General features: G+C 35.5%; 1 protein-coding gene across 3 annotated transcripts in view; it reads left to right on the top strand.

The window, feature by feature from the left end:
- The window catches only part of LOC135204027 (cyclic nucleotide-gated channel rod photoreceptor subunit alpha-like), a 945,574-nt gene extending 921,848 nt beyond the window's left edge, over positions 1-23,726 (top strand). Inside the window, exons 7-10 of one of the 3 annotated variants that reach the window (XM_064233966.1) lie at positions 1,120-1,453; positions 5,938-6,122; positions 10,675-10,818; positions 19,138-23,726. In XM_064233966.1, the coding sequence (XP_064090036.1) occupies positions 1,120-1,453; positions 5,938-6,122; positions 10,675-10,818; positions 19,138-19,394 (920 nt within the window). In that variant the 3' untranslated portion in view covers positions 19,395-23,726. Of the gene's footprint in view, positions 1-1,119; positions 1,454-5,937; positions 6,123-10,674; positions 10,882-19,137 lie in introns of all 3 variants that reach the window. The other 2 variants (XM_064233968.1, XM_064233965.1) reach the window with 2 other exon arrangements.
- The last annotated feature ends 1,274 nt before the right edge of the window (positions 23,727-25,000 follow it).

Raw genomic sequence — 25,000 nt, 5'->3', positions numbered from 1 at the left:
AGGGAATTGTAGATTTTGTAACGAGGGTGGGCGGGGAGCACTTGTGATTATGGTTGTATAAAGCGGGTCATCATAGTTAAAAAAGGCTTTCATTATTTTCGTTTCTGCCATTTCCACTGCCGTTTTCAGACGATCCGTCTCGTATTGGCGGGACTTGGATGTGATGTGAAACTGCTGTTCATTGCAGTAGATTACGTAATTTATGTATGCGTGCCGACAGACACAAGTGAAAGACATTTCCTTGTACTCATAAAGTCTGGCAGACGGAGCAGTTCTCTGAAACGCCGATGCAATAGGTCATTTTATATTCCTGAATAAATGCTAAATTGTCATGTCTTTCACTTTGCAAAATGACGCGTGTAACTGATACGATTGTTTAGAACTCAAGGAAGAACACATTGGGATCACGATAGATTCAAAAGATATTTTGTGATTGTCTTTTCCATTTATATTATTGCTTTCTGCAAAATCTTTCTTGGCATGTTAATGGCCTTTTTTTGGCTAGTTAACCAAAAATGTATGCTCGTGTTAAATAAAAATAATGGTAAGTTTTTAAGTTGGCAAGAGGTTGAGGAAAAGAATACTTTGATAAAGAAATGTGAATGTCCTTGGGACCGATAAGCATCAGGGGATACCTATCTCTCTTGTAGATCAAGGTCTCTGAAAATTCGCTGTTAAACTAACTCACGTTTTGGATCACTTGAGTTTGTAAATCGACCGACCTCTTCTAAATCTACCATTATCTTTACGGCCATCAATCGGGATTTGTGGAAATATGGAAATGCTTAAGTACCCAAAATTTCAGATTCAGATTTTAAAATATCTACAAAAATACTACACCTGTTTTTGTGCGTTGACATCAACATACTTCTGCACAAAGCATCCACACTTTTGGTTACCTCTTCAACTTGAGATTCCTGTCTGACTTGACTACATCCGAAGCAGCTGCTCCTCCTGAATGTAGATGTCGTCGTTGTCCTGAAACCCCTCTTTTTAGTTTGTGACTGAGAGTAACTGAAGAAAGGTTTGTTTGCTGTCCGTTTGTTTGTTTGTTTGCCTGGCTGACACTTTGCCCGGCTGACAGTAAGTGTATGTTTTCTTTCTTTCTCTCCCCTCTAGACGTGCCCTTTCAACACCACCACCACCACCACCTCTACCAAAACAACCACTACCACCACCACCTTCGATCCCAACAAAACGACCATCCATGGACTTCTCCTCCTCCTCCTCCACCTCTTCCTCCTGCTCCTCCGCCCCCTCCTCTTCCCGGTCCTCTGCCTCTCACTTCCACCTCCCATGTTGCAGCGGCCATGGGGAGGAGTAGCTCCACTCCCGGCCTGGTTGAGTCGTCGGGCAGAGTGCCCCTTGAGGAGATGTGGCTCCCGCCTCTACCCAAGCCGCCTCCGTACCCGACGCCTACGAGTTACAGCCCATCCACCAGTCCAGGTGCAAGGTAAGATGAACGGGCTGAAGGGTCACGTTCCCCACCATTCCTGTTCAGTGTTTGTCATTCTTTGAGATCCACTCTTCGTGGCCTTTGCTGGATCGGGGTTCAATTCCGGACCTTCAGATCTGGAGCACTTGGACCAGTCTTCAGCTCCACTAGAAAGGCTGTTGATGGCTGAGGCGAAGGTAACTCGCGAGTGGAGTAAGGAAACCAACCTTTTTCAGGTGCAGAAAATTCAATTTCAGGAAAATCGTCGGATACTCAATTAAGAAAAGGACCCCCATTCTGCTAAATCTAATCTGAAAGTAGCTTTCATTGTAGGGCTACGTGTGTGAAGATGTCTGAATGCAATGTTTGGTAAGTCATGTAAGTACATGTATGGTTTAGAAGCTGTAGTTTAACCAATTGGACATCGATGGATAATAGTCAGTGGGCATATTTAATCGTGAAAGGAACTTGTGGGGTATCACATACATTAAGTAGACTACATCCATCACAAAATGAGTGTCTTGGAACCTTTGTAATTAAGGAATAATCAATAAGGAACTTAGGTTTTCTTGATAACTATTAAAGTTCGCAATCCTAAGATGATATTAAATGACCAAAGACCTTCAAGGGAAGAAGTGATTCCCCATTGTGAGTGTTGTTATTAAATAGATACATTAATACCCAGAGACTTGCTTGTTTTTTATGGCATGCAATATCCCATTATGTTCAGTACGCGTCAAAATATTTAATGCAACTAATGCTGTCCCAGCATGGAAGGATATTATTTAGCATCTAAAAACTTACGTGCTAAAGATAACCAGTTGTGCTCCATTATGATATGAAAATATACAGCAGCCTAACACTCCCATCATCTGTCATAGCCGGTGAAGGTGAGAAAATCTTTCATTATTACAATGGTGACCAATTTGGATCATTCATGACTAGGGCATAGTCTCCAGTAATCCTCTAATGGTAATTAGTAGGGAATAAAGGTGATTTATTGTAAAACTGGGGAAAACTAAATGAAGAAAAGATTGTGCATCATTAGAGAATTTAAGCCACATAGAATAGTCTGTCCAAAGATTTAGATTGAATTATCCATAAACCTATTATTGAATTTCTTATTTTGTATGTCAAGAACAATATTGAATATTTTGAATATTTTTTAATATTTTGTCACGACGTTTCGCCTAGTTCTTCCAGGCATCCTTTCAGGCGGAGGGGGCTTAAGGGATTGGCTAGTGTTGTGTATGTATTATAATATATATAATATATAATATATATATATATATATATATATATATATATATATATATAAATATATATATTTGTGTGTATATATGTGTGTGTATGCATTTTTTATAACTTTTAACAAGCATAGAGATCCACATAGGATACTATTTCATAATATGTCACTTTGATATATGTTTTTGCCTTCGTCAGCAACACTTCAGTCTAATGTTAATTAGGCCGTTTCTATGATATTTTCATTTATTTTTTATCGCATTTTATTTACATTCTCTTAACTGTTTGGATTTTATTCTGCGGAGGGTGTCCAGGAAGTAAAGGACTTCTGTGTTTGTCCAATATTGATAAAATAATACTAACTCTAATAATAATGATGTTAATATTATGACTTCTCATTTGCTACGTCCTTGACAACATTTTTTTTTTTTTTTTTTTTTTTCTCAGTTTTTGCGTTGTGTCTTTGTGACATTTCCGACGGAAGATGTTTGTTCTATAGTGCAAACTTATAAAGATCGGACTCTTTGATCATTCACTACAGGCAGAATTTACCGAGATATTTTGTATTTTTCTGCATTTCTTCGCAAACATTTCCAGCATTCAGTTTTCCCTTTGAGATAAACGCTGGCAAAATGCATAGTATGGCCAAGAACACTTTCAATTATAATTGATTAATTGACTTATTGTTTTATTTAACTGACGTTACAGCCGAGTACAAGAAGCAATGTACACTGGCATGACATTGAAATGCATTCCGCGGATTAAAACTTTTCTTCCGTGAGTGCTTACAGGAGACTGATTTTTAGTGATCTGGCGTTATAGCTACCTGGGTTATGGACGCCAAATACTGTGTATTCCATGACGGCTGAAGAGAAATTGGGAATATTTAGTTCTGTCGTTTTTTCATTTCTTTTTTAAATGACATTTGCAGTGTTCAAACACAATTAAGCGTTTTTACGGATCCATCAGTCGATTTCATTTGCATTGAGTTGGAGCCTTTGCCAAAAACTAAAAAAACTCAGCACAGTTTTTCCCAAATTTCCTAAAATAGCTCTAGATTGGAAATGAATTTCTCTCTCTCTCTCTCTCTCTCTCTCTCTCTCTCTCTCTCTCTCTCTCTCTCTCTCTCAGTAACAAGCATTCGAAAGAAAATTCTTTTTCTCAAAATTATTTTCAACAAATACAGAAAATCTGTTGGTAGCGGAATGCTTTTAGAACACAGCGACCAATATATATTCAGTAATTCTCTCTCTCTCTCTCTCTCTCTCTCTCTCATATTAATATATTTTAAAGAGAAACTGAGCAAAACCTATTGCAGTTGCTGTTGAAAATCATGATGGTAATTTGTATGCATTTCTTTGGCATAGTGACCCTGATCAAAAAGAGAAAGAAAGAGAGAAAAGAAATAGGTTGTTTTTTTCAGGCTCAATGTTACTAATGGTTCAATCAGAGTAGATTAACTGATTACATTTTTCTCCTCATGTGTACACACAGATAGGAAGGTTATACTGGAGAAAGACGTACTTAAAATGGAGCAGAATAGAGAGAGAGAGAGAGAGAGAGAGAGAGAGAGAGAGAGAGAGAGAGAGAGTTGATTATCATTTTTCAGATGCAATTTAGAATTTAATCACTGATCATGAAAATAGTTTCCCCCCTTTTTGTGCATTCGTGAGTAAATTAGAAAACTCTTCCCTCTTACATTTTAACTGACTGACTTTTCATCCCGATAGATATTATCTCTCTCTCTCTCCTCTCTCTCTCTCTCTCTCTCTCTCTCTATCTCTCTCTCTCTCTCTCCTCTAACCATAATTAAATAGAAATATATATTCCTTCTAATAAAAGGAGACCATAAAAAACGCCAATATAAGAAAGTAAAGTACTATATTTCAGAGACTGTTGTCTCTTCAGGCCTACCTGAAGATAGGGACAGCAGTCTCTGAAATATAGTATTTAATTTCTATATGCTGGCATTTTTATGGGCTCCTTTTATTATATATATATATATATATATATATATATATATATATATATATATATATTATATATAATTTATAACTTTTCTAGGATCAGAACATCACAAACGTCCTGTTAGAAATTCTTCCTTAAAGCTATGTTCATTTTCAGTCAGAGGACACTCGTGCTTCTTTGAAGCCAGAGATATTTGGTGCACTTTTCTCACTGGATTTATTGATATGTTTGTTGAGTCTTGCGTGGTAAAGATTAAGGTCATCAACGCCTTTTTTTCTAAGCGTGTTACCCTCAGGCACTGCAAATGTCTTTAAATGTCTTGTGTAAAGTGCTCTGATTTGTTTTGACAACTTTCATTTGATCTTCTTGTAAGGAATATGGCTTATTTTTCCCTAATTTTAGATTATATATGGAACAGGCCCACAGGGTCCATTGACTTGAAACTCAAGCTTCCAAAGAATATGGTGTTAATTAGGAAGAAGTAAGAAGAACTAAAGGGAAATACAGAAAGAAGAGATCCCACTTATTAAAAAGAAAAAAATAAATTAATAAACATATCAATAGGTAAACATGTATCAAAATGCAGTAAGGCATTGCATCTTCACTCGAACTTATTTTTGTCGTACTTTGTTATTTTTTATCAATAGAGTGAATCTAGTTGTAATTTTAGTGTGATTTGTAGTATTGTATATTTCTTATATTCCTTTAGGCGTACCTAAAAATTTATTTTATAATTCAAAGGTCCTTTTTCCGAAGTTCCGAGTTAATATTTGTAACAGATTCCAGCCTCTACATTATGGAAATTAATTCAATGTCTGTTGAAAGTATCTTCCTATTCATTTTTACTTGTCGTCAGCTGATGTATTGAATTGCTTAATTACATCTGTTACCATGCAGTATGAGCTCACGGTACTGTTTAACTGTTTGTTACCTTGTAGTATGGGCTCATGGTACTGTTTAATTGTTTGTTACCATATAGTATGAGCTCACGGTACTGTTTAATTGTTTGTTACCTTGTAGTATGGGCTCATGGTACTGTTTAATTGTTTGTTACCTTATAGTATGAGCTCACGGTACTGTTTAATTGTTTGTTACCATGCAGTATGAGCTCACAGTACTGTTCAGTTGCTTAAGAATACTAAGACTGATGATGAACGTTTGAATATGATTATTGTTAATGGCTTTTTAATGATAGTATGACTAACGAATAGTAGTACTTATTGCAATTGATTACCTTTATTATCTGTTGGTGGTGGTAGAGTTCGCAGTGACACTTTCTTGCATTGCAGATCGAGGGCTCAGCGTTCCCAGACAGTGGAGTCCGAGCGTCAAACAATGGAGTCTGCCCTCAGCGATTCCTCCTCCTCCAGACAGTCCCATTCCACTGACGACGACAAGGGAACTTATCACCATCATCTCACGCATCATCACCCTCACCACATCCATTGCCCTCCACCACAATCTGCTAGATCAGGTAAGGAAGAGTGCCACCACCCGTTTATCTGGCAGAGTCAAAATTCGGAGGGGAAAATGATCGTTATTCGTCAAAACACGTCCTCAAACCCTAGGTCTCTTTTCTCTCGAAACCTTTGAACTGAACTTTTGAACCCACCTCTGCCCGCCAGATACGTATAAGTGGGTAGTTTTGAAGGTGATTTAATCCTTTACAAAACTTCATTGAGCTCAGTTATTCATTTTAGGAAATGCCTAAGTTGTTAAGGAGGAAGAAGATTCACCCTCAAACTTTAAACGCTGCTGGAACTTATCAATGATAGTATTTAATGATTCTTCCTTCACGGCTTCCAAAAGGAAAGGCCGATTAGCGACTGTGGTTACATCGAACAACTTGGGTACTGATCCATCTGAGTTGTGAGGCATTGCTTATTTTTAAATTACTTTTACAAGTGGCACGTAATCTCTTGAGTATGGTCTCTGAAAATATTTTGTGCTAATTCCTTATTACTTCTTCTGTTGAAAGCTCAATTATAAGTATTGTTGCTCTGAAAATTTATTCGTCCTATGAAAAATAGTCCCCTTATGAATATTGAGATTATTACAGTACATTAAACAACATTAATTCATTTTCAAATTTATATACTTTACAAAATGAAGTTTGTCTACCACACATGATAGAGAAGAAAGTCATCGATTAGGGCTGCTATTTCACTAAAACTTGTGAAATTATACTGTCTGCAAAATTAAAGCTGTTTTTTCTTAAATGTCAATGCAGAATCCATGCAGTTCTCATGGTCGGTTATGCATATTACCACCAGCTCATGAAAAATGTGTCAAAGTTAATGTGATGTCGTTACCTGACACTAAATTTCATCGACAGTGAAGGCCTTGAAAGAATTCATATGATTAGAGGTGGGTCTATGTTATACAGTAAAAACAAAATGAAGAGCCCTGTTCTTCTATTCATTTTTGCGCCCTTGCTGTTCATATTTTCTTCCCAAATCAACATCGTTATGAATTCGTTCATTATATTATTTTGATGAGGAATAGATTTGGCAGCACAAGAAACTAAAATCATGAGAGTAAGTAATTACCACAAAGGCTTGCACTACACTTGGCCTTTCAAAGCAACACGAGGCCACCCAAAAACCAAGATGTGATGCATTTGATAGATCTCTTGGAGTTGTCTTTATAGGATGAGTGCCTTTTGAAAAGATTATCCTGTGTGGATCCAGTGGGATCACCATCTTCTCGAAGTCAGTATGATGAAGGTTGCTGTATAAGTCACCACGTACTGAAGAGGAATTTTACAGGCAACAATGCGATTGATAGCCTAGGATATCTCACAGAGGAAAAATTAGTCATTCATTTATTTATTTATTTTTCAGATTTTTTTCATCGGTTGAGTTTTGTGTTTATCTTCTTTATATTTTTAATTTTTAATTTGTTAGTCTTTGTGAAAAGTGCAGATTCATTCAGTTTAAGCGAGGGAGTGGAATTCACTTAGAAACTATGTTGAGTTTTCTCATTTCCCATTTCATTATTCAAAACATTTCTTGAAAATGCTTTTAAAATCATAGGAAATAGAAAACTAAGCAGAGTTAACACAGGTGCTATATGTATAAAATAGAAATACAGTAGAATGAAAAACAAAACTAATGCAGCCAAAAACTGTAAGGAATTAGGAAAGGAAAGAGACCTCAGTCACTTTAGATCTTGTTAAAAGCAAAACTCAGAGGAAGGAACAATATAACTTGCGAGGTTTTCCTTCAGTTACACCTTTCAAACTTTCTTATCGGATGTTTTCTTTCCAGCGCTGAAAGACCTCATAGGTAGCAGCACTTGGCCTTTGGCCTAAATTCTGTATTCTATTCTATTCTGTTTTATTCTATTCAAGGTATGCTTGTAAAGCAAGAGGTCACAATAAGATATGAAATATGGATTGTCACTTTTAAAGTAGACTTTTAAAATTACAAGGCCACAAGTAAATATCTCGTCAAATGGCAGTATTAAACCTAAAATCACCAAGTAAAAGGCATTTGTAGTGTCAGTATATAATATAAGGTTGACAATGAATATTAACAGTGGCTTTTTTTGGGCATCTAGCTTTTACACCTTTTGGGTTTGTTTTACTGTTGAGGGTTTGGTCTTTTTATATACATACGTGGAACTCTTGCATTGGAAATTAACATTTTAATGGCAATGGGTAACCATTGAACATTCACTGTTCGTAATTTAATTTTGATCATTATTATAATTTGAGCTTCATACACCTTTTCCAGTGATTTTTGTATGCCATTGCCTTTGGTGTTTATATCTGGTATTAGGGTCATGTTTTAAGCTTAACCTATACATTTGAAAATACTAAATTACGTTTGTATGGATTATGATGTCGCAAAACCTTAAATTTGCGAGTGTTTTCCTTATGTAGTGCGACAGTGGTGTTGTTGATTCCAAATAATCCCATCCGGTCTTCAAATTAGAAACAGTCGTGTGACCGATGGGGATGTGATGAACAACAAGCCACATGGCCCGATGAATGCAGAGAATTCAGAGCATCGATTCTGATTGAAACATCTTTAGAGAGTCCAGTGCTTTTACCACCTTAACAAATCCTTGAGAGAAATTATGTCAGAATCTTCAGCATTTCCAGTTTATCTAACACTAATTAGATTTTTAAGGAATTGCAGGATAATGAATAACATCTATTATAATCATGAAAAATAACCCATCAGAGTTGACGAGGTAATATTCCAACATTTTTTGTGTGAAGCAAACTTTGCCTTTATATTCACAAAATACGAGAGAGAAACTTTGGACAGAGGATTCAGCTTCAATTGCCATTCATTTTGTTTTCCGTGTGTGTTCATTTAGCTTTGAACGATGTGGACAGAAGTGAAAGCATCAGGACCCCTCAGATCAAAGTAATATACCATAACCATCGTAAGTCTTATTAGTTTTTTGTGAGACATGTTTCTGAATCGGCCATTTGGTTGGCCGGTTTTGAAGCGCAAGTAGAATTTTCCCCTTTATGGTAGAGGTTTGGCAGGATTGATTTTATACCGGCGTGGCCCATCACATATGTTTATTTGATCCTGTTTATGTTTCCCAATCCTTCGGTTATATGGAAAATAACTTTCCGAGTGACATCAATTAAAATTTAACAACCCAGCAACTGTTCACGCAATACTACTCTTTGGAGCAACAATCTTCAAGTTTTCCAGGACTGCTTAGTTGTATTTACATAAAAATACTCTGTGGCCCATGCTTAGTAGTTTTTCGTATAAACATCGAAAAATGTATCGATAGAACATAACGTGAATGATGTAGTAAAAGCCTTCCATAGAATGATAACAGGTATTAACTTGAAATTTTGATACCGGACTCCATTTCCTATGTACAATATCCTTTCAGCTATTCTAAATGATGGTAAACTTAGAGGTCTGTACAGAATGCGTTTCTAGATACCGGTTATATCTACTGAGATTGTTTTATTAGCCTAAGAGACTCATGAATTTTAGAAAAATATCCTTTGTCATTCTTATGATTTAGTTGAAATATGCCCCTAGTTATACTACTCTGTCTACTAGAAGTAAGGAAACTTGTAAGATAAGCAGCTGCTCTTTGTAAATAACGATTTAGATCTCTTACACAGGATGTTGTGTCCCCTCTCACTCTCCCATGCGGTGATGATTCAGCACTCCTAACATTCCCCCTCCCTTCGTCACCCAAAATATACGCAATACCAGTTAATATCCCTTTTCCTTTGCACCCCTCCATCACCACTCCCTGTTCCTTCAATACTATCCAATTGGCAAGTCGGGAAGTTTAGGTAATTATATAGATGCATGTTTGCATGAAGTGACAGTTCATCTCACCTGCGAAAAGAAGCTGTCTTTAAAGAAAACACCTTTGTCATTTAAGCGACAGAGCGTGCACGCATATTTTACCAGTTCTTGGTAAATGCTTCTAGTATGCATATTTATTTTGCCTTCATTCTCTACACAAGTGATGATTAGGGTTTGTAGCTGGTGAAACTACCTGTTCCAAAGAATGACATAGATTAGAAGATTAGATTAAAAGTGGTCCAGAGACAGGCCATGAAGCCAGACAGACCCTCAAGGAAGATGCTGTAATCAACACTTGAATTTTATCATTCATTTTGGTTGTTTAAATCTCCCACTTTATCTCCCAATCTCAGCATTCCACATTAAATCCATATTTAAAGATACACAGAGTCTATGCTAAATATGGGCTTTACAAATGCATAATTTAGCACAAAAAGTATATGCACATCTGTATGTGACAAGCATCTACTGTATGTAGTGTGTGGTTGACAAACGACTGAATTCTGAATTCTTTATATTAATTTCTTATTGTGTCTGTGCTATCGAATCTCTTCTATGAATCTTCTGCCATTTACTTTTACGCGATTCATTTGCGAAATTGCAGTCATGTTCTCATTCCATGTGATCATATGATTTCCTGTAATGTAAGTCAGTCACAGCATTTGCAGAGAATTTCAGATGGCTGTTTGATGTCTTGAATGATGACTGTTAACTTCTCGACAGGGACGACCGCAAGTATAACTTCGTACGACAGTGCGGACAAGCGCTCGACAATTACGTCCCCAAGCAACGTGGTGTCGCCCTTGATGTCACCAAACTATGCCACGGCCAACATCGCATACTCATTACCCGTCCCACCAGTCACATGTGAGCCATCTGTATCCCCAGCCTCTGATCACATCATCTCTGCTGCCTCCCTCACTGCACCAGGTCTGAATCTTCCCTCTCCCCCACACCACTACTATGCACATTAATCTGCTCAACTTCTATGTAGCGTCAGCATTCAAATGATGCGACTTTTAACCATTGCTTAATGCTGCAATTTCCATCTGTTTAATGTAGCCCTCAAGTTTTGTATCTAAAAAACTCCAAAACAGGTGTTTGCATTTCCAGCTGAAGGTATTTTCTTTAAATAGTATATGTTAACCCCTGAACTCTTCATGATACTGCATCCCCTAAAACTGTGTATTTGAACTAGAACCTATAGCTTTAGTATTAAGTGATAGTTTCCAGGAAGGCAGTGGCTGGTATTTCTGTAGAAGTGAATATATTTAAAGAATTACTTTAGGCTTCTGGTGGTTAATATAGATGAATAGATAATAGCCTGAGAAAAATAGTTGATGGCCAATCCAAAATCTAACTATTGTTCTTGTATTGGACCACACTATAGTGTATGTGAGTTAAGACTTTTCTGTAAGTTTTCTTCTCTCCTTATTTTTCTGAATGGCTTGTTGGGCAGGTTTAATAGGAGGAACAAGGATGTCTGGTAGTGTATCAAGAGGTTGACTATTTTATCTCTTCTTCACTTCATCTGTGATCTTCATTTTCAAAACCATCTTTTCAGTCAGTGGCTATTATCGAGGGCACTGCATTGTGTGGTGTGCCTGCTCTGTTATGTTGTCCAAGTTGTTTCTGACATTTCATTATCTTTTGCATGAACTCTAAATATCATTTTCTGATTTACATTGATGTTCATATTGTTAGTTATCTTAATTGTTAAATTAATTTTTAAATATGAAATAACACTTCTTTTGTTTTTATTTTGAGGCTGGCTGGGGAGTTTGGTTTTCAAATGAGGCACCTGTCTGAGCTCCTTATTCAAGACTTAAAGAAACCATTACTTTTTATATATAATACTATTCCAGCATTTCATAAGACCAGTGGTTCTTAAAGTAGGGTGGGGGCATGCTCCCCTAGGGGCCCTCAGTAATTTCCAGGGGAAGCACAAGCCCTAGGTAAAAATTCAGAATTCTATAATTATATTCATTTTCTTAACAATATAGTGAGGAACTAATATTCAGAAGTTTATGAAAACGTTAGTTTCCTATAGCCTACTACTACTACTCTAGTCAGACTCGTTGGACTTAACATGTAAATATTTACTCCCTCTCCCTATCCCTCTAAACTTCTCTTTCTCTCTTTTTTTTTTAATTTCCCTTTAAATATGGGAGGGAATTTTTTCTTAGATGCAAGGAGGGTGTGGAGGGAAGAACCAACTCTTGGCAGCAGGCAAGGCGTTAATAAAAAATTTAAAGAACCACTGATATAAATGCTATTAGGTCCGACCTGTAAGGGTAAGAGGAATGTGTGTTCCATGTATTGTAATCCTGACTTAGATGACAAAAATCCAGGAATATGAGAAAAATTCCCTGTTGTGTGTGTTGGCTATTTAAGTGCTCACCATAGGAATTCTTTTTCTAATGCTAAAGCCTAAGGCGGGCCACTCACAGTCGATCTGGTCGTACAATGAGAACTGAGTGGGAGGAGACTCCAAAAAAATGACCGCTAACTCGCAGTACTGCCCAGTCGTAGCGGAGGAAATATATGATAATGAGCCATATATGCTCAGATGTGCGTTGCACCCAGTATAATAATGAAGAAAAAAACCACGAAAAAGAATATTGGGTCAATGATTGGTTGTTGAAGCGAGAAAAACTCACATTTATTGCTTTTAAAGGCAATACAGGTAGCTCCCAGGATTGCTATGATAAACGTAAGGGTGGACGAGGCAACCTTCAATTTTGTAGAAAGATTATAACAGTCGTGCAAAAGGCCACATGCATGACGAAACCCACAACGCCCTATGAAAGGCCAAGTGGCGCATTACGCTACTTAGCGACTGACTGTTCTTATTAGATATAAAATTGAGTGTGGCATATTGCCAAAGCTCTTGAGAGTCATGCTGGAGACATGTTAAGCTATTTAGACAACACTCTGCAAAGACTACATAATATAAAGATAAATAAAACTTGTGTATATATACATATTAGTATCTTTGATAAAAAATAAACTAGTTTTTTAGAAACTCAAAATAATTGACTTGTCTACAACTATACCAAACAGTTTGTTGTGTATAAAATTAGTGTAGGAAATTTTAAAAATGAAAAGGTAATAAATCTTTGTGTAACCAGTCATTGCGCTACACTATTTTGCAATCAGTACCAGGTACCTACAGGGAAATTATATCGGTGTAAGGGAGGTTTCATTGCCTCCCATTATGATTTTACTATTGCATTGTCTCCAGTTCTTTAAATCATATATTATTTAGGAGCTCTTTAGCATAATTTTTATTTCGTTAAAAAATATCCCCAGTTTATTTTCTTATTTTTCTTTTACTTTGGAATATAACCGATTAAACGTCCTGAGCAAGGCACCAATTTTTTGTTTTGTTTTGAGAGATTACTTGAGGTATTGTATAATAAACATTACTATTAAACATATATATATATATATATATATATATATATATATATATATATATATATATATATATATATATATATATATTATATATATATATATATATTATATATATATTATATATATATATATATATATATATATATATATATATATATATATATATATATATATATATATATATAGTATGTAATTTGGTAGTTTGAAACCTTGTCATTACTCCAGGATCTAGAAACACTACGTCCTTCAGTCTCCAACATCACAGTGGTGAATGAAATTTTGATGTAATTTAATTTTGTTTACACTCATAAGGCCAATTGCAATTATATAAAATTTTACAACATTCAGTATGTAAAGAAATAAGAAAAATATGTATATATATCATGTCTAAGGGATGAAACGTCTTATGCACCACTTCCTGATTTCTTAGATGCCTCTACTTTCCTTAATTCTTTCCGATATGAAGGCCTTATATTTATTATTTATCTTCTTGTTCACCAGCTCTTTTGTTGCATCAGGACACTTTTTCTTTAGTTTCTCAAATATCGATTGGTAAGCTGCAATTCTTTTGTGTTTGTCAGAATATTCTTTACTTTTTATATTCTACAGACATTGCTATGACTTATAAATCTCAAAGAACCCTGTCCAGAGCTCTTTATCTACCGAAAGTCTGACATGTTGAACGATATCCTCTTCTGTGCCGTTTCTTGGTAAATGAACCTCCTAGTTCATCAAGCCTCGTCGAAGACACCACTCACAGTCAAACTATCAGTTTTGAACGACTTAATCTGAAAACCCCCTATTTGACTGTCGTGTCGGACCAAGAGTTCCTCATTCAAACCTCAACTGACAGGTTTGTCAATTCCGCTTGACTGCCGGGCTTGATCAGATCTGACTTTGACTAAAAAACACCCCACTCACATTCAAACTTGCTTAAACCCCGCCCATTTCGATCGGGCATTACATATCCCATCTGACGTGAGTGGCCGGCCTAAGAGATTTTGACTATAGCTCCGAATCCGGTCGTGAGCAAATTCTAAATGAGGCTACTCGCAAGTTTGGTAATTGCTTAGACCGAGTATTCATCAGTTCACCGAGTGAAAGCACAGTGGCTCCTCCAATTAGGACTTCAGGTCATGCTCTAGTTTCTTTGTTAATTAAAACTGAGCAAGTCGTCTTTATTGTGTCCTACTCTTGTGAGATGTGTATCTATAGCAGACTGAAATGGAACTTTAAGTGCTTTTTCACATCCGAATTGGCTACGGGTGCATAAGGAAGCAGAACTTATTGTTCCTTAAAAAGACTTCTTTGTTAATATAGGCAAAATCCCTCCCATATTTTGAATTCGCACATTATAGCAAAGCTTGGTACAGTGACACTTACAGGCGAGCCTATAGGAGAAACAGGATACTATAAGTCTTTAGAAAACGGAAAAGTTTATGTTTTAGCTGAAAATAAAATTTTAATTTGCCTCTTGTGATGCCGGATGATTTTGCTGTAAAGCTCGCATCCCAAGACATTTGGTTGTGTTGACTGGGGTGGTCGGGGGGTTTCAGCAGGTGTGACCCCCCACCCCAAGTGGTGTGACTTTTGCAGACATTCATTTAAGTTACTTGTCTTATTTCTCCCTCTGTCTCTGGCATTTGGCATTGATTAATTATATGTTTCTTCTTTGGCGTTGGCCAATTTTCTGTGTTGCTTCATATTTTGTTTGACAGACAGTTAAAGCGTTATGGTTACTTGATGATTCCAGCCAATCATAAGGAGGATGCCTACAACTGAAGGTGTAGCATAATGCGATTGGCAAGGTTGACGCCCTCTGGCTGTCTCAGTCATTCTTTATCAATTACTGCCTACGTCTACTAATGAGGTAGGAAAATTAAGGTGAGAGAGCCTTAAGAAATACCAGTTTAAGCCTTAGACTTGAGGAGAGAGAGAATCTTAGTATACATTGGATGTAGTTAATGTGAACTTGAAAAGGATTAACCTGAAAGACTTATTAAATGTCTTGTCTCCCAGTTTGGAAAGTTCGAAGGGTGAAGTTGTTCGTTGAGCCTCAGAAATATTTTATATTTAGGAACTACGGACTTCATGAGTGGTTGGTTGCACTAGACAAAGGAAACAGGTATTGGAATGAAGAGAGAATAAAGGAGATTGCCAGGCAGTCTCTTTCAAGATTTAATTTGTAGGGTGTGGTTGAGGTAGAGAGAGAGAGGTGACCTTCCTAAGAATGAGTGGCTTGTTTTTCTAGTCACATGGGCGGATGATATCGTTGATACTGTGTTTTATTGTATTATTTCGTAGTTCACATTTTTTAATACTACCATTATTATTTTAATTTTTACCCATGTCTGTTTGTACTTTTATTACGTTTAATGATGCAGTGATATTGGTCGGAATGTCAATAGTTCTCTCCCATTATGAGTTCCTCTTCTCTGATGCATTGATTCCAAGGGGATTGTGAATACAGTTAAATCGTGTCTAGGCTAGGCTAAGGTATGCTACTGCTAGGTAACCCAAAAGTCCTACCATAACCCTGGCTAGTCTATGAAAATATATATTTACTTGAAACATTGCATAGAATCTAAAGAAATAATTATTCATGTTGTCTTTTTAAAATAAACACACATCAGACAAAACATCCAAAATATATGACAGTATCAAATAAGGTGTGTCATTCAAGAACTTGGTCACTGTATCTATCCTACCTAAACTGCTTACTCATGGTCAAGTAGCAATCGTAAAACACAAGACGTCCAAAGGTATTGTATTATATGTAATATATGTAACTGTACCATGAAGGTTGTGTGTGTACAGATGTATCAACGACCATATTACCAGTAATCTTGAAGGGTAATAGTCATGTAATTACAATATTGTTTCTGCACTAGCCATTTGACAGGGTTCCATTTGATTTGCATTTTACTTGAATTCCATTTTGTATGTACAGTACAGTGCATATGGATACCATTACCCAATTCTCTGCTCTGTACTGTATATTGATTATTGAATACAATGTAGCCTAATCCTTGAATACTGATTGGAATATACTTCCTCTCCCCCCCCCCCCCCCCCTCCATCCTTTTCAATATCCCAATTGGTATGAAACATGTATCATTCTTAGTTTGTAGTGCTGAGCCGAGGTATTTTCTTCAATCCTTTTGAGGCAGTTTGATCTTCTCTCTCTCTCTCTCTCTCTCTCTCTCTCTCTCTCTCTCTCTCTCTCTCTCTCTCTCTCTGTAAAGCCTTGATATAGTTTGAACTTAATTTTTCCAATCTTAAAATTGGCAAAGTACAGTACACAAACAGAATAATAATAGGAATATTAGAAAAATTTAGTAATAGGAACACTTAAGCCATCTTTAGTTTTATAACACAGCACTAAAGCCATTAGTATTTTTTATTCTCCTCATGAATTTTCAACTTTTGCTGTCACTGGTACTGAACAAATTTTATCAATATATTCTGGAGGTATCACTTGGCTATCATTTATGTTTGTACTGGGCCCTCAGACAGGCAATGAGTGTCTACATTTTCCTGAGTGTTATGCTGGTACTATTGTCATCCCACCTACGTCACTACCCCAACCCTATCCCCATGCTATTAAAACCAGTATGGGTAAAAGTCACACTCCTCATTACACTTTAATCACCCACATGTCTTTGTCTCTCTCATTTTCCGATTATTTTAGGGAGATCCTAAAGTCGATAGATTTTAGAGGCTCGTGGTTTCTCATGGTCAATATGAAAATTACTGTTCTTTTACAGGATTGTGAACTTACTTATATTCCTGAAATTGGCAATTTTGATACATCATGTGAGAGCTCGTGCTCTGTTACAGCCTATGAATTAAGAAGAACCAAAAACAGACTGTCCAATTGCTATTTCTTCCACATGATACCTCTTGGACAATTTTTTTGCTCCTATAATCTATTTTATCTCTTGGGGAGTTTACAGACTTTAAAGCCAGAGTCAGTAACACAAATGGATGTCATGTTGGTAGAGTTACAAAGAAAGGGAGGAAGAAGGTAGTGTGTGGTGTGATTATGAAATGAGAGGTTAATTTCATGAAAAATGGGTTAGTTGGGATGCAGTTATAGAATAAAAAAGAGGATCGTTTGGAAAAGGAAGTAAACAAAATGTTCAGAGCTAATGCAGTTCATCTGGTGACTCAGAACAGAATTTACCTAATATCAGTGAATGTGAAGGAAAGGGTTAATTAAAAATGACTCCAAGAATAAGACATGTAAATGAAAAAAATGTAGAGAAAGCGGAATGGAGTCTTGTGTCATTGGAATGAATCTGTTTAAAGGGTTGTTTTATGTAGTGGATAAACAAGAGGTAGATCTGCCTTTTGCCAAAGGGAAATGACTTACTTGGGATATGAGAATGCCTTTAGAATTATATTTAGAACATAAATAAAGTTGAAGGATCCTGAATGGGAAGATGCAGGCAGTTAATGTGAATATAAATGAAAAACTGTGGCGTGAAAATGTAATTTGGTGGCTGAACAGGGTATGTAAAGTATACCAGGATTATGGAGAGGTTTCAAAGGATATTGTTAAAGAAAAATAAATTATCTTGCCTTTTAAGGGCGAAAGTTAAAAGTGGTATAATGAGAGTTATTTATGTTACGGACTCGTTGTGAAAATAAAGGTAATAACACAAGGATTTGTGGAGAGCATACATGGAACACATTCACCAAGATTAGTGTTTTGGTAAGAGTTGAGAAAATCTTTTTTGTCTGTCTTTAATATCTTTCAACTGGCTGTTTTGTGAATTATCATTTGCTAGCCACATGCTACAGATTATATGACTTATCATCCTTGAATGTCTGTGTTACAGTACTGCAATAGTGCCTCTTGCTACCTCAAGTAAGTTGTGAAAACCAGTATTCTGTGACTGATGGAAAAATAAAAGGCCCTGTGATATACAATTCCTGGAAGAGGATTTGTACGGAACCAAATGATAAGGTACTGAGCGTGGGGGCAGGTGCTTCTCGGCTTCTAAAACACTGTTGAAAGCATCTATTGGACACAGGCAATTATTCTTATACCATGTTCACTTCGAGACATGCTCCACATCTGTTCTTGTTTAATCTATAATTTGTATATACGTATGTACTTTTTTATGACAAGTCTTTTGGAAATTACTGTCTGTTGTGGTATGAAGAAGCAGGAAGCAACGCAAGTCATTCTTTGTCTGCCTTCAAGGAAACATCACTTTGTAACTCTACTGTTTGAATGCTAGTGGTCTTACAGCACAAATGAAACCCAACAGTTTCACATTAAAACAATTTTTGTTTTTATTGTAAATCATCTCATCATATTAAGAATTACTTCATCTGTCACGTAATTATTACAATTTCTTTGGCCTAAATTCTATATTTTATATGCTGTTCTATTTTATTGATAATTACCCTTTAGATATGTGGTAATTTTTACAGCTCGATTTTCCCAAACATCTGAGGAACCTTATCAGTTGCACTAAACATTAATTTACTGTATAGTGTAAATTCTAAAGGGTAATGCAGGTTTTATATTTACATGTTTTGTGATGAGCTAGGTAAAGTAATTTAACAAGTTGGTTGTTCAGTTTTAACTTCGGAATTAAGTGGAAAATGTAGATAAGAAAATTTTGCTTAATTTGAAATCCGCGGAAATGAAGTGATCATTAAGATGAATTCTTGCCTCAGGATTATCAACATTTTGCTTTATGAATGCGACTTAGTTTGAGCTATAAAACTGACAAATCTTTCCTTCCACAGTACAACTCCAGGGTTCCCACAGCGCCGGTGCCCTTCCTCGCGATTCTCCACAAGAGCTGCTCTTGGGAGAAATCCGTCGCCTTCGAGAGCGCCTCGTGACGCTGGAATCTGAAAATGCGACCATGAGCATGAAACTCAGCCAACAGCAATGGGAGGTTGAACATCGCCTCCATGAAATTGAAATGCAGTTGTGTGGTAATTCTAGTAATGCGTCAAGTACCGAGGACAACGAAAGAAATAAAGAAAGTATCATTTAGATTAGAGTTGGGGGGGAGTTGTGGCTGCTTACAATATAATGATAGGTCTATGATATTTGGTTTTGAAAAGAAATCAGGGCTACTGTATCTGTAATTTTTATCTTTTGATATCAAAGGAAACAATTCAAAATTTTTCAAATTGTATGACTAGCAAATTTTAAATCTTTAAATTTTTGGACAGAAATAGTAAACTGTTAAACTTTTTTTATGTAGTAGCATGGAGATAGACACTCAGTGTTCTCATTGGAAATAGAAAATATAGAGCATAACCAGGAGGGCTAATAATGACGACATTATGTTTTGTGCTTAGCAGGGATGGATGGGAGGCTTATATTTTATAATGCTGTTTTCATTATATGTCATGGCTGTGAGTTTTATGCTAAAACGAAATGTCATTTTTACTGTCGCATAAATCACTTTCATTTGACCTATGTTGAAATAACTCTATATTTGAGATGTCATTAGCTCACGATATAAAATTAAACGTTAATAAAACCTTGTAAATGTTACTAGGTTTTACACACAAATTACAATACTGCTCATGATAGTGACCACTTTGAAACTATGCTAATTATTTGTGTACAGTAATTCTAAGTATGCTCTCGATTTTTTGGATGTGATATAAATATTAAGAAATGCCTTCAACTTAAAATTTGGGCTATTAACTAAAGATGCACTAAGTTTATTCTACTTCATTAGAAGTGATTGGTTTTATTCCATGTGAGGGATGCATGCGTGCCTTACTCATTTACTTGGGTAATGAGGCGACTGTTGAAAAGCTGCTATATTTGAAGCCAGCTGTCAGAATCATGTGTTATGCAATACAGCATATGCCTCCGTTGACAAAATTGCTGAATGTGTTTGATTGTAAATAACATCCGTCCCATTTTCTTTTCACATGAACAATAATGAAAACTTCTCTCCAAGTATAAAAGGATAGCACTGATGAATACAATCATTTTATCCATCATTAATTCTCCTTTGCAGAGTACAAGTAGAGGAAATCATGGTCTTGATAGTTTGTTATATAAAAATGTAAATAATGGTTAATGAATAAGCAGAATTGAATAGTATGCAACTACTTTGACATCCCACAGATAAATGGTGTTGCATGATGTTTTGTCAAAACTAATCAGAGTATATAATTTGAGAAGTTTAGTGTGATAGGTCTCAGTAAAATGTTCTTAAATATCATTCCAGCATGATTTCAGTCATAGAAGGTTGCGACTTTGGTGAGTAATTCAACTTTTAAACATTTCTAAGATTAGAATTTTAACATCGTGATTGTTAACTTGCAAAAAAGTCCCGCCTGCCTTGAATCCGGATTTATGTACCGTATCTCAAACAGTGCTGATGTGTACACTTTTGTCTATCTCCATGCCTAAATTAAAAGATTATGTAACTTACTAAAATATACCTTCCAATGATAGTCTTCAAAGTTTTCCATGTCGTGGAGGTGTATCTTGAAGGCTGCAAAGCGTGATCCAAAGTGTCCCACAAAGTATGCTACCAGCCAGCATGAGTCTCAGTCATCTCATACCCTTCTTTATGATAAGGAAATAGTACTCTGGTACTGCATATGCTAAGAATAATGTAGCAAAGCTTTAGAATAATTTTTTATATGGAATTTCATTTGTTCACCTTAAGCTTTCTGTGATTTATTTTGGATGAAGATAGTTCCTTTATATATAAGAGTTTTGTAAATTTTTTTAAGTGATGATTATGGGATTAGCAGTGTAGTGGATCATTCCATTTGATTGAAGGTGGTGAGAACATCTTTGAAATGTTTTCGCATTTTTGAGTCATTGATTTGATATTTTGCAATTTGGCTGAAATACAGTTACAGTGCTTACATTAAACCAAATGGCCTACCTCATCTCCTTGAATGTCATCAGTTTATTTCATAAAACAGCATGCAGCTTAGCCTTTGGAAAGAGTATAAGGATTTGAGTTCGTGATTAAGATATCACACTGGGGTATGAGTAGGCTTAGACTGTGATCCATCTAGCCTTAACAAGGAAACTTACAAATGCAGCTAAGTTCTTTAGGGACTGTAAATCAGAAGCAGACAGCTTTTACAAGTGCTAATTATGTGTGAAAGTTGGATAAAGCAAAGGGAAAAAAACTGAAGAAAGTGCCACGAGCACGTTTCATGGCATATTATAGCTTATTGTTGCAAATCTTTGCACCAGTTGCCACTAATAGTGTCGAAATTAAAATTGCCTGTGCTCTTGCTTGTGCATGTTGCCCTGATGAAAGAGCACATTTACAAAAAAATATTAGTTATATGGTGCAAAGTGTGGCAACATAGAACTAAAAAATGCCCATAAACGTGACAGTGTGACTGCCTAAAGTAATTACTAATGGTGCCAAATGTTCAGTGTTCCCATGGTATGTGAAGAATTGCGACACAATCATTCTGCTCTCATAGTACATTCCTTTTTATTCCCAACCCTCCCCCAAAGATATATTATGGTCAGCACGTAGTCCTAGAAGACATGCTGGGATATGGTTGTTCTTGTGACCAGTCCCTCATGCAACACTCCCTCTAGAGTCCTTGGGATAAAATGGATTATAATGGAATTGTCTACAATCTATAAGGCACTTGGGAAATGAACTGGATTCAGAATGAAGAAAACTTTGGAATATGTCTTTTGGTTTTCCATTGTTTATCTCAAGGTCTTTGGTAGGTTAAAGTGCTTTTATGAATGTATCAATTGATCTTTGTCTTCTAAAAATCTCTTTGAGACTGTTTACTGAAATATAAGAAGTTTGTAGTATAACATAGGGCAGACTCCATTTGCTGATAAGAAGCATCAATAATATTTCTCATATACATATATAATACAGAACTTAACTCTGTGAGTTAACAGAAGATATTCTGTATCTTTATAGTATTTAAGATAATAGAATTCCTATAATATTTTCTAACAGCAAACCAAGACAAATAAAACTTGGCTATTAATGCCATTATGTTGTTTGTAAGTATCTTTTTCTACAGTAGAGGTTTCTTATTGTTATAAATACATATATATATATATATATATATACATATATATGATTATAGAGTAATTGCAGTAATTAAATGAGCATAATCTGTATCTGTAACTCTTTCAATGCCAGATAAGTACATTAGTTACTTCTCCTTGTCCAGAAAATATTTACAAGGAAGTTTTGAAAAATGAATGTGCAACTATTGAATGAAAAAAGAGAGAATTCCAATACACAGAGTTATCAGTAGAAATAGAACTGAGAAATATTTGCCACTTTCTAGAAGCAATGTCTCTGTAAAAACCTAAGATAATTGGACTCCAGCTCTTGTAATCTCAAAATCTGTGGCAGACTTCCAGTATAATGGAGTTGCTGTATTTCAGAGTATGCCCATAGATAATAGGTATCTACTGGAATTACTTAAATAATAGCAATCTTTCTCTTCTACCATTTCGTCATAAGACTCGATATGATATCCAATGAGACAACAATAATCATGTTTAGCCAATCGCTCGTATCTTGTTATTGTTAGCACAATTATTTATTGTTTTATTTAGACATTAGCATTCCATAGCTTGCTGTACTCATCAGTTTTATATATTAGTTGAATTTAGCATATGCCAATATTGTGCATGAATTTTGTTATTGAAGGCATCATGCTTAAGCAACCATCAGTAGACGTTCGAGAGTAGCAGTTATGAATGTGCCACTTGGAAAAAGAAGTAAAATAATGAAAGGAGGAAAAGACATTCACAGAACCACAGTTTTATGTCATCATATCGTCTCTGTGAAGGAAATGCAACTTAATTTTGGTCATAATGAGTTAATTTAATATGTACTAGAATACTTTATTTTCAGGATTGTGATTCAGCTTTTTCTTTGTTCCTGAAGTTTGACATTTGAAAAGCTTTATTCCTAGAAAAACTTATGCATTGTATAATGTGAAAGTTTGTTGAGTATTTCAAGTTGTTTAAAAGTACAGTCTGAAGTTAGCAGTTTGCTGTAATAAAGGATCATGGTCATTTTTGCTGTGAGGATTACTGTTATATTACAGGGGTTGGATCATTTATAAAAGATTATTTGAATTTTGCAGTGCATCACATATACATTCTTTATCATTATATGGTTGATGCATGGCAAAATCAAGGACTTGGATGAATCAAGAACAGTGTCTGCACTGTAGATATTTTCAATCTGAATAATTTACCATAGCTAGAATTTTTGTGATGGGAATTGGTTCCTTTTTTAAGTTTCATATAACTAAATTTTATTTAATATTTTATCTTTACGCATCTTGGTTATCGTTACTGAAAGTGTAAGTTCATGGAAAATTATATATATATATACATATACACCACCAAACATTCACAGATATAACATACATTAATACATAACACACACCACAATATTAAACATATTATAATACATTAAATAATACACATACACACACACATACATATATATATATATATATATATATATTATATATATATATACATATACATGCTCATATATAATACATACATGTATATACTCGTACATATGCACATATATATACATACTATGTGTGTGTATGTGGTTGTGTGTGCATGCATGTGTAAAGAAGGTAAATGGGAAAATATATAAGGAAGAGATGGAAAGGGTACTATATAAATAAAAGAAGGACTAAGAACAGAACAGTACTGTTTCCTATTAAGTAAATTTAGCAAGCATCACAATAGGCTTACACTTACGCAAAATAACACGGGTTAAAAGCTTCTTTTGGATACCAGATCTTGGTGAACAAGTATTAACAATGCTGATTTACAAATCCAGCAAGTAAGATATATTGTTACTGTATCCACATCAGTATTCATCATTACAGTTCCCACTTTCATTACACACATGGGTCATATGTTGGTATGGAATCTAGTGCTCAGCCTTGTTTTTGACAGAGCCAAAATGCAATACAGTAGTGCAAGTTCTCAGAGGAAATTACAGTAGCTGTGTGGCTAATAAATACGTACCAAACTTTGTTTTTACTGTATTATGTTAATATGGAGGTTTCTTCTTCTTGTGTTGTATTTTATTTTAGTTGCTAAGAATAGTTCTTGAATTACAGCAAATGGGATACACTTTAGTTTATTGTAATGAGCAAACAGTTGTTTACATGAAACTTGACCACTCAAATTTTCCTTTGTTTATTATATAAGTTAATGATAAATAAATTATGTTTTTTAGGAATACAAATCTTATTTGCAGGTCAAGTCTCGGAGATTATATCAAATGCTTTACTAAGTTAATCAAGTTATCAGTCCATTCAAAGATTAGGCAAAACCAAAGTTCTCTTTATGACTTGATATGCAGTTTTTCATTCCCATCCAATTTAATGAAAGAAAAATTTCTTGGATCCACTTTCTTTTTAACCCAGTGGATTCTTACCACCTTGCTGTCCAACTTCTTTTACTTTATTATTGTTCCAATCTCATAGAAGGAAAAATCCTTCGGAGAAACAAACTCTGTTCGAGTCTGGAAACGTGAGGCTCAGTTGTCTCATTGAACTACGTACTTTATAATAGTCATGATTATTATTTTGTGTTATTGATTTTATAATGGACATATGGGCAATGTGTTGA

This window comes from Macrobrachium nipponense, chromosome 44 (assembly GCF_015104395.2).
Source record: "Macrobrachium nipponense isolate FS-2020 chromosome 44, ASM1510439v2, whole genome shotgun sequence".
Classification (NCBI taxonomy): domain Eukaryota; kingdom Metazoa; phylum Arthropoda; class Malacostraca; order Decapoda; family Palaemonidae; genus Macrobrachium; species Macrobrachium nipponense.
Note: the sequence above shows the minus strand (reverse complement) of the source record. Positions and strands in the feature narration are given on the sequence as shown.